Source organism: Dendrobium catenatum, unplaced genomic scaffold (assembly GCF_001605985.2).
Source record: "Dendrobium catenatum unplaced genomic scaffold, ASM160598v2 fragScaff_scaffold_1680, whole genome shotgun sequence".
Taxonomy (NCBI): Eukaryota; Viridiplantae; Streptophyta; class Magnoliopsida; order Asparagales; family Orchidaceae; genus Dendrobium; species Dendrobium catenatum.
The window spans coordinates 361,455-372,093 of record NW_021320142.1 but is presented as its reverse complement, the minus strand read 5'-3'; the positions used below and the strand labels follow the sequence as shown (position 1 = coordinate 372,093).

At 35.9% G+C, this 10,639-nt stretch overlaps 1 protein-coding gene across 3 annotated transcripts; it reads left to right on the top strand.

Annotated features, from left to right (window-relative positions):
* Positions 1-471: 471 nt before the first annotated feature.
* On the top strand, positions 472-10,399 carry LOC110104918 (uncharacterized aarF domain-containing protein kinase At1g71810, chloroplastic-like). 3 transcript variants are annotated; one of them, XM_020834212.2, is made up of 6 exons: positions 472-989; positions 2,428-2,606; positions 6,082-6,247; positions 6,396-6,448; positions 6,845-6,988; positions 10,109-10,399. In XM_020834212.2, the coding sequence occupies exons 1-6, from the start codon at positions 686-688 to the stop codon at positions 10,181-10,183; spliced, it is 921 nt and encodes a 306-aa protein (XP_020689871.1). In that variant the 5' UTR covers positions 472-685; the 3' UTR covers positions 10,184-10,399. The 3 variants fall into 3 exon arrangements, with proteins under 3 accessions (XP_020689871.1, XP_020689873.1, XP_020689872.1); XM_020834214.2 differs by having other exon boundaries at positions 473-989; positions 10,134-10,397; XM_020834213.2 differs by having other exon boundaries at positions 474-989; positions 2,431-2,606; positions 10,109-10,391.
* Positions 10,400-10,639: the final 240 nt, after the last annotated feature.

Genomic DNA, 10,639 nt, shown 5'->3' with positions numbered 1-10,639 from the left:
CCTCAAAGTTATTATCCATTAACTTAATTTATATAATTTAAACAAATAATAATTAAGTTATTTAATTAAATATTAATAGTAGAATTAGTGCATAAATTAATAATCTAATTTAACTTAATTGATTAATTAATAATATAATTAGTAATTAAATATTAATATAATTAACTTAATTAATATTTCAACTCTCATTTTGGTCCATGTTAGTTTGCAATTAATTTTTTATTTAATTTTTGGTCATTTTATATGACCTAAAATTAATTTTATTATGTTTTATGCAATGATCTTAATTTCATAAATATCTCCTTTAAACTTAAATCCCTAACCGCCATAAATCCTGATATATGTTACCAAACAGTTTCTCAGGATTTAACAAGATTTAACATTTAACATACCAAACAATTTTTAAAATTTAACACATTTCGAATTTACAGAATTTATTAAATCCCACTTGTTGCCAAACAGCCCCTAAATGTAATCACCGAAAGCTAGAGTCCAGACTCCGCCAAATCACCCAGCCAAATTGCTGGAAACATAATTTTCTGCTGCTCGAAACTTCGATTTCTTTGGGATCCGCAGTGATCCTACCGGCAACTCATCTCTCCTGCCACCGCCTCTTATCCCTTAGTTCATTCCCATTTGAAGCGCCATTACTGACCACATAACTCACTAACTCCGCTCTACCTCCATGGCGACTGTCGCGGTGATTTCGCCTCCGCCTCTTCGCATCGCCGCCCGCTCAGGCTTCACAGTGAAGAAGCAAAAGAGCAAGAAGAAGCGCGCAGCCTTGGACAATGTTCTCCAAGTTGTAAGGTGCGACCGCCAGTTCTTCAGCGAGCGGCTGCGCTTGGCTGCTGAGCCACTCCGTCCAATCCACGAGTACGTGTCCGGGATTCTTAGTGACTTCTTCTGGCTCCGATTCTTCGAAAACCAGGAAGCCCACCACACCCGGCGGCAGCTGTCCTCGTGGCCCAGTGTCTCTTATCCTCCAGGTTCCATGTCGCGTATTTCCCTTTCAAGGCTTTATCGTGCCCTAATTGGTTTAATTTTTCATGGAGATAGGCGTGATTCAGATAATAGTGTCATTTTATTGTCGAACAATGTTATGCTATTCTGAAATGTCAATGGTTATTTCGAATTGTTGCTGTTGTTGTTATTCCGGGGTTTTTGGATCGCTTTTTCAGTAGCTAATGACTTATTCGGATTTTTTTTGGCATTGTATGATGAGGGCTAGAGACTAGTCCTTCAGAAAAATTTGATTGTGCAAACTGCACTAATAATCAAGTTCTTTTCGAATGGACCAATATCGTCTTAGGTCCGGTTCTTTTATATGCAAGATAGCTTTAGTTGACTAGTCTTCTCGTGTGTTTTCTTTTTTAGTAATGCTGGTGAGTTGCAACATGTATATTTAGGTTTGTGACAATGCCTTCCTACTGAGTGTGGGATTGGTTTCTGAGTTAGATTAGTCTTCTAGAAGTTTATCTCAGTGTCAATAATTAATAATGAAGAATATATATGGTAATTATTGAAAGGGTATTGCTATTGCGATAAAAATTATAATTAATTATCCATGGTTCTTAACAAGTTGGATATAAGCTAAATGCAGGACTGCAGGAGCTTTGGGTTCTGCTCCAGCGTGTTGATTTTGTTTTGGTGGTCATCTTCTTTGATCTAAAGAAGTGGGAAACCGAGCAAAGAAACTAAGTCAATAAATGGCGAAGGATTTTTCAGAAAGAATTTTAGTTTTGCACAAACTAAGAAATTGTACACGTATTTTATGAACAGCCAATGATTGTGTTTATGTGCTACATAGACCTGACAAGAAACAAAAAAACATTTATGTTTATAATGGGTTGTTTGGAAAATAAGAATAAACTTGCTTAAAGCATGTCAAGCATGCTCTTAAGAACTTTTATCTATTTTTTTTGTCTGATAAACTTCATTTAAAATTTGCTCATGCTTATAGAATTCTTTATTTTCTAAGAAAGATGCCCCTCAAGTTTTTATTTGGCGATTTTGGCAACCTTGAAAATAAACATATCCGATCAAGTAAAAGATCATGCCCTCCATTACATTTTCTAGATGCACTGATTGTTTTGGTCATTTGATAATTAAGCGCTTCTTACAAGAGGTGATTACCCAAAATCAAAATACTTGTTTCTGTAATTTGAGAACTTTTCTACTAAAAAACAAATTGCTTATTAAAAATAAATCTTAAAGCACTAAAAGATTTAAAACACTTATTTGTTTTTTGCCAAACAAACCCCAAATTTATCAAGGTTATTATGCCTTATTTAAAACATTTATTTTTGTAATTCTAATTCACCTATTGATTTGCTTATGCTTGAAAATTTTAAATATTTGTTACATGTCAATCTTGCTTTATTCTGAATGATGCATTTTACATCTGGGTCATTTAATTACTTTTAGCAGGATTGTCTGGCTTGGACACATTAATGGCTGATCTCGAAGCACTGAAGTCTTATGCTGATTACATCCAACATCTTTTTCAAGTTTGGACCATGCCTCTACCTGAGTTCTATGACCCTGAAAAAGTCGAAGATTATTTCAGTTGTCGACCTCATGTTTTAATGTTTAGAATTCTTGAGGTATTGGAACTTGTATGTTGTTATTGACGTGTTTGGTAGATTACCACCATTTTATGTATGGAAAAATATGGCTTTTGTTATTATCGCTTCTTTTGATTTCTGGAAATGAATCTAAAGAAATAAATTTTTGAATGTGTTGGTAAATCATATAAACGTATATACAAGGAAGAAAAATTAGTTATTGGTGTTGATTTAAATGAACGCATAGGTTCTGTAAAACCCGAAAACGTCGTTTTAGGCTTCGCACGTTTCAATGAATGGTTTTATTTGTTTGAAGAATGATTAGTTAAATTTTATTTCATGTCCGATCTCGTTCCCGCCTCGTATCTACGAGCTAACCGGGCCAGGTCGTGACAGGTTCTGGTAGGATGGGTTGATTAACTGTATCACATATATCAAATGGATGAAATGTTGATTCAAGTGAAGTGATTTATGATGCATTGGTCCTTAATGCAGATAATCTTATGGAGTTGTAGATCTTAGACTCAAGTGCATCCTTTCATTCAACCCCACATATAGTTTATATTTAATTATTTTGCAGGAGATTGCAAGAAGATTCGTTTTGCTGATGGTAAACTCTTAAACTTTATAGGAGTTGGTGATGTGAAGAGTGATTTATGTGGAAGCTTTACAATGTGAGGCTTTTTCGTTGCTTGGTGAGGAACTTATTCTTGACTGGACAAATTTGTGAAGAAGGCTGCATCTTTACCTTCTTTATTGATTGTTGGAAGGTGATTAAGGGTGTTATGGTAATATCATATGAAAGCTAGGATGATACGATGTGCTTGACATCAATTATCGAAATAATGGGAGCAATTGTTAAAAAACTATTATTGATGGTCCTAGAGGTGAAATAAGGAATAACGTTTTTGTCGAGTAGGAGCTTCGAAAGGGTAACTTGGCATTGCAGAGCATACAATACTTCAGAAATATAGAGCAACAATGCAACAAGATAAGGATGGTGGTAAATGATGATATATTTACCATTGATGGATCAAATTACTAAAAAAAATCAGGGAACTCCTATGCAATTTGTTTCATATGTTTATCATTCATTTCTGAAAACTCCATCTAACCTCTACAAATACGTTATCTATCATGAATCCATGGTTACGCTCTGGATCGGCCATGCATGACCATGAAGATTCCTTGTTGTGCGTAGAAACGTTGAGGAGGGGGAGCCGTCACTTAGGAGGAATCCGGCCAAGAGGGAGGGAGGAGAGGGGGCTCAGGTGGGAGGAAGGGGAGAAGGGGCGGGTGGGCTTAGGTGGGGATTAGGGAGGGAGAATAGAAATCTAAAATTAATTTTCAGATTAAGGGATTTGGCGGATGAAATTTGAATTTAAATTCAAATTTTAATGGAGAAATTAAATGTGGATGAAAGGGAATTGTGGGAGGTAATTAGGAGGCTTAATGAGGTATTAATGAAATTGAGAGAGAAAAAAGAGCATGGAGAGGGCCGCCATTGAGAAAAGGGAGAGGGAATTCAGGCTAAATAATAAGTGGGGCCCACACACTAATCAAAATTTTAAAGAAAATCTGAATTAAATTTCAGATTTTCCCTCCCATCCCCTTTCCCCCAAGCTACTTGTTTCAACCCAAAGAACCCCAACCCTAGCCCCCCCCCCCCCCCCCCCCCCCCCCCCCCCCCCCCACGTCTCTTTCTTGTAGGATTCCTGATGCTGCTTGGAATTACAATAGCATAATCCCGCTGCTCTGCATCCCCAGTAGGCCCGTATTGTGTGCCTAAGACTCCTCTAACGGCAAGACGCTGTCCCATCTCCTTAGTTGTTGTTCAGACCGCTGTTGAAGTATTCAGAAGGCAAAAGGGTTCTCAACCAACACTTGCTGCTGCCTACACGTCTCCAGTTGCTGTCCAATCAGTTTGGTGCCATTTCTGCGCCCTGATGTCCAAAAATCAATGATCAGTTGATCACCTTCCTAAATGTGTCCAAGCCTTGACGTTGCTGATTACTCTTCATCCAGTGCCTTATGTCAATCGAAGAGCTTGTATTCTCTAATTATTTGGTATAAACTCTCCCCCAAATCATTAAATCTCTTAGTCACTTTCAATTGGTGTTTATAAATGATTCATGAAGAATTTCTCGTCAGTCTCTCCGCTAAACCCTCTTAACTAGATAAGTTGAGTGAGAGATCTCCTTGTAGTGACTAGTCTTATTGTTAGTGTAGGGATTTCTTGTTGAAACCACTCATGCATGCAACATAGATTAAGTTGGCTATTTTTTTTATCTTAATTTCTATACATGTGGTTTAGCCTAAGCTTGTCTTACTGCTCTTTGTGTTTTATTGCGTCGTTTAAATTCACCATTAAGATATAATTATTTGTTCTAGGAATATTAAGTGTGCAAATTTCCGTAAGCAACTTATCTTCACATGTACGTTTTACATCACTATCACTTAATGTCGTATACCTAACTCGACAAGTTTGTTATCCACCACTCTAAGTATTTTATAAGGAGATGGTTGCATGGAGTTGAAAAACACCAATCATTCTTCTGCTTTATTCAACCAGTCGTAGAGGCATGAAGACTAAATATGTTGCCGTTGGAGTGACCAAACGTTGTTTGTTATCTTGGTCGGTGACATACAATGATATTTATCTCTTGGGTGGTCGAAAATTAGCATTGAAGGGCCAAATATGTTACTTAGAAGCCAAAGACCTTTAAAAGAGGAAATTGTTGGTTGTCAAAGTGTTTGGTGACTGATAAGGTAGTTAGATATAGGAGGTTCTAGGTTTCCCTCTATTTCTGGTGAGTATAGTTGATAGAGGAATCATATTTAAGTTTGAAGGGAAAAAAAGAGAGGAAATAATACTTTTGAGGTAAAAGTGAGAAAAAATTGTAGTATTTTTCTTGTTCTCGTGTGCTTCTGTGCTTTTAGGCTCGTGCTTTTCTCCAATATTCTTAACATATTCTTTCATCTTTTTTGTTACCCACATTTAAGTTTTTAAACCTACTGGCTTGAACACTCGGTTCATCTGCATCAGAGGTACATTCTTTTCTAACGTTTTTCATTAAAATTTATTGTCTTCTCCTTAGATGATGATTTTTTCCTTTTTTTTTACTCTATTTACCTTCTTCAAACACTATTTTTGCTAAACTACTCATGTTTTTTAATTTGGAGATTGTTCTCACTCCCGTTTTCTTTATTTTTTTTCTCTCCCTACGCTTAACCTTTTTAACAGATCTTCAGCTAGGTGAGTTACTAATGAATATGAGTAAAAAATTGGGTTATTTTCTAAGAGATGGTGATGCTGTACTCATATATTCTACTTAGGTGGCGAAGATGCTTTGCAAAAGTTTCGTACGTTCTCTTAAAGCTATTGACCATCAGCTATACGCCTATACCTTTTGTCCTTGTATTTGTTTATCAAAGTGCCTTTTTTATAATCAACCGTACTCTTTGGAACCTATTGATGACTTGAGCTTTACTGTTTTCCGTGATGCATTTGAAGGTGCTCTCTTCATTTTCTTATGCTGCTATAAGATTCCGGCTTGCAAGAATTCTCAAGTCAAGTACGAAAGATGTAGGAGAGAATAGCACCTTGAGTGATGGAGCATATCATGTTGGTCAGCTTTTAAAAGAAACAATGTTGAATCTTGGTCCAACTTTTATCAAAGGTTCGATAAGTTGTTTTCCATTCCCATAGTTCAGGCACAAATTCAAATCATCATCTTATTAAACATTTCCATTCACTTAGGTGTTATTAAATTATAACAAATTTTCATTTAAGCTGGTAACTTACCAAGTATATTGTTTTCTTTTCAGTTGGCCAGTCACTTTCTACACGGCCTGACATAATTGGTTCAGAAATTTCCAAGGTTTGGTGTTAATGTTTTAAGGATTTAATCTTGATATAACTTTCTAATGTTGCTGCTGTTGCTGCATGCTTTTTTGGATTGAGATGAATTTGGATGCATGTTCTTGTCTTACAATAATGTTAAATTGACCTCAGCTTAATGCAGCCAATAAATTATTCATCAGCAACAGTTATGAATTATACTATTCTCACATTTAGCATCCTTAGGAATATTTTACTTCTCAGTGAAAATGTTCAGATGTTGCTGATTTGATTGCTTTAATGAAGTTAATTAAGGCAACTTCTGGTTTTATTCTTTGTTTCTGGTATTTTTGATATGCTTCTGCAAAGTAGCAAAAATCATAAGTGTCATTTTAACAATTCTATGGCTTTGTCTGTTCATTCATCTTCCCTACAGGCACTTTCTGATTTGCATGACAAAATTCCAGCTTTTCCAAGAGCAGTGGCGATGAAGATAATTGAGACAGAACTGGGAGGGCCTGTCCAGAACTATTTCAGTTACATTTCCGAGGAGACTGTCGCTGCTGCTTCATTTGGTCAGGTGTGAGTTGGAAACTCCAGATACTTATCTTGCAAAATTGATAATAATTATTGTTTTCTACTTTTTTCTATTATGTTTGTAGCCCTTCTAAACTCAAGCCTTCATCTAGATGTTTGCACCCTTTGAGAGCATCACTCTTGTGCAACTCTTTTCAGTCACAGGATGAAACATATTGTTGGCTACCCGTTTTGGTAAACTTAAATAATTTACCTGTTATTTGTTTTGACAATTTAGGTCATAACTAAGTTAAGATACAGAGTTTCTTAAGAGAACTAAGGTTAATGTACAGAGCAGTTGAGTCCATAGCCCATATTACCCGACAACCATATCCTCACCCTTCAATGGAACCATGGTCTACAACAATAACAACAATAACAACAACATCAAGTCTTTATCCTACTACGTGAGGTTGGCTAGATAAATCTTTTTTCTCCATTTTTCTTATTAAGAGTCAAATTCTCATTTAAATCTAATAAAAAAGGCCATTTCTAATACTTTCTAACCAAATCTTTTTAGGTTTATCTCTATCTTTCTTAACATATTCCAGATCTAATACATCTACTCTCCTAAACGAGTCATAGGAGGAGTGACGTTTTATGTGACCATAGCATCTAAGGCGACTCTCTCTAATCTTATTTGCCACAGGAGCTACTCCAACCTTTTCACATGTATACTTATTTCACATTCTTTTTCTAAAAGTAAAGCCACTCATCCACCCATGCTTCCTTGTCTTTGCAATACTTAGCTTACTTTTATGCTTCTCTTTTAATGGGCCAACATTCTGTGCCATAAAGCATTGCAGGTCTCACCACCATCTTATAGAATTTTTCCTTAGAGGGGCAGTTTCTATTAAACAACGGCCCGATGCATTCCCTCACTTCGACCATCCAACTTGAATTCTACTAATAATATCCCTATCTATTTCACCCTCACTTTGAACAATAAACCCAAGATATCTGGAAGCATAGTCTACCAAAAAAAAAAAAAAAAAAACCCTTGATTTTTAAATGATTGTTTGGGATATCAAAATGTGGATTTTTCTAACAAGTCTTCAAGCAATCACAATCAAGGATCTCTGACTCTATGCTAATAGTCGTGACAAATTCCTAACTTAGTGCCCAACAATCACGTTCCTGGTTCCTTGGCTCGTTGTCCGTAATCACAACATGCTCTTTACTTAATGCTTGTAGTCTTTGTAAAGTCTCTAATTTTGGCTTGGGGTCCATTCAAAAATTCCAGGATAACGAAATCATGCAGTCTCAACATGATTTACCATCAGCTCGCTCATCTAATTCTTATGCATGAAGCAACTACGCAAGGGAACATCTGAAATGTCAGTTACATGAAATGAGTACTAATTAATATAAAGAGGTTTTTGGGCAGGGGTGGGGTTTTAATAATTAATCCTTACGACTTAGCGCTTATGAGAAAGCTTAGATCCTAGAACAAGTAAAATTTATCAAAATTTTAATATATCAGGAAAACATATTAATTTTCTTCCTAAAACTAATTTTCCTAGCTCAATCATCGAGCCCTTTTAGATAGTGCCCGCATATAATCCCATGCTTATATTAAGGAGTTTTTGCATGAATGCGTTCATGCTGATACGAAGGGCTTGAGGGCTCCGAATATTCATGCTCCGATTCTGCTGTTAGAGTTTGGTGTTATGGGTTAATTTTTAGATGGTAGGTTAAAGATAAGACACCATCTAGATATTTCACTCTCATTTTACGAGGACTTTATGATCTAGTCCCAGGTTTCTTATTTGCTCCAACTTGTATGATTAATTAGCCCATCCGATAATTAGAGAGAACTCTTCATTATGGCTAATTATTAGAAGCTAAGTTCTTAGCGTATAGTAGCAATAAATTTAGTGTAGAGTTAAAAATTACTACTTTAAACTTAAAGTGTATGGTGTAGGGAAGGATAACAAACTCGATCAAAATCTCATGGTTTTGTCAACTCAGGTTGTCATGGAGCTTGGTCTAGTTCATCATGGGAGATAGTCGACCCAACTTGACTAAAAGATTTTTGTCAGTGGTTATGAGTTGCTTTGTTTATGGGAACCTTTTAAACTTTGGTTGGATGTTTGTTTAAATTGACATATTTAAGTCGATCTTAGATAATACAGGGTTCTGTGCCCTATCAAGTACCCTTTATGATTCATTACTTTAGATTTTTTTAGCTATTAGTGAAGTTGTTGATTTTGTCCATAACCATAATTTAATGGTGCCATTTTGTTGCCAAATTACATGGTTAGAGGGCCCAATCTAATTATTTACTTGTGGTGTTGGTGTAAAACCACTAGTTGGAGGACATGTGCCATGTCCTTATTGACAAGAAATTATTTAAGAATAAATCATAGCAATATGCTTGACAAGACATTGACCTCTTAGTGACATGAGGCTATTCTCAACGTTATCATCCTTGTCAAATGGTGGTGGATGATGGATGGATATTGTTTTAAGTTATGAAGACTAGATTTCACTTGAATATTTTTAGTTACCGACAAATATTGAGTTTTAGAATTTTATTAGAGTTCAAGCCTCAAATGACTAGCTTTAGAATTTAGGGACATTTTGTAGATAAGGTTCCATTCAATTGATATTTTCTCTCAAGTCTCAACATGATCATCATTGAGGTTCTCGTCTTGTCGATTTTTGTCCTTATGAGGACAAGAATAGAACTTGAGATATGAGACTTGTGACATTGCTTGATAGTTTAGGAGACTCACTCGAGAAATATCGTATAAAAATGAGAGCTTAAATTTGTACTTAAAATACAATTTGTGAATTAAAAAAAATAATTCCTTATTTTTCAAAAGGGGTTGCATGATTCTTGCATACCCATACCCGGGTGGGTATATGGCTGGGTGTGGGTATGGGTACCCAATGTAGGGCTCTGCTTCTGAATGCAGAAAATTAAGATGCTCTTGAAGCATAATGGAAATTTTCAGGAAAGAACAAGGAAATTTGAGAGGGATAAGCTCTTTATATTTTATCTCTTTGCTTCAAGAAAAACCGTCAACATGTCATGATCTCAGTAAATGATGTTTCAAATTCGCAGCTCAAATTTATTGTTGTTTTGATTCATGCTTCGGTGAATAATGATTGGATATAGGATCTTTTCTTTCATTTCTTTGTAGTTGGTTCTGGAGCACAAAGAAATCTGAGGACTAATGTATACTTATATTAGCATGAGCTAAGCTGATCAAATAAATTAAGCAAGGTGAGCTATGCCACTATCGATTGGGTCATCTGGGCTGGCCAAATTGAGCCAAACTGTTTCATTGGATTAAGTTTCCATAAGAAGCAGCTTAAAAAGAATCATCTGGAGCAATCATTTATGAGTTGAACAAGAAGCGGCTAAGAACTTGACAAAGGGTAACCATCTAAGGCAAGTTGCATGCTAATAACCGATTTGTGGAGCACTTTGAACCCAGTCCTTGCTTATTAGTAGATGAATACTAGTGCTCTAATTGCAGCTCATGACTGATGTATCCCATCAATCAAAACTTGGCAGTTATATATGGCAACAACATACTTGCCCTACACGACCCGTGTAGGAGGAATTTGCCTTCAGGCAGGTGCCATATTTAAGTGAGCCACATATTTTAATTTTGAAAATGTAACAACTCTAGAGTGGTAGTAC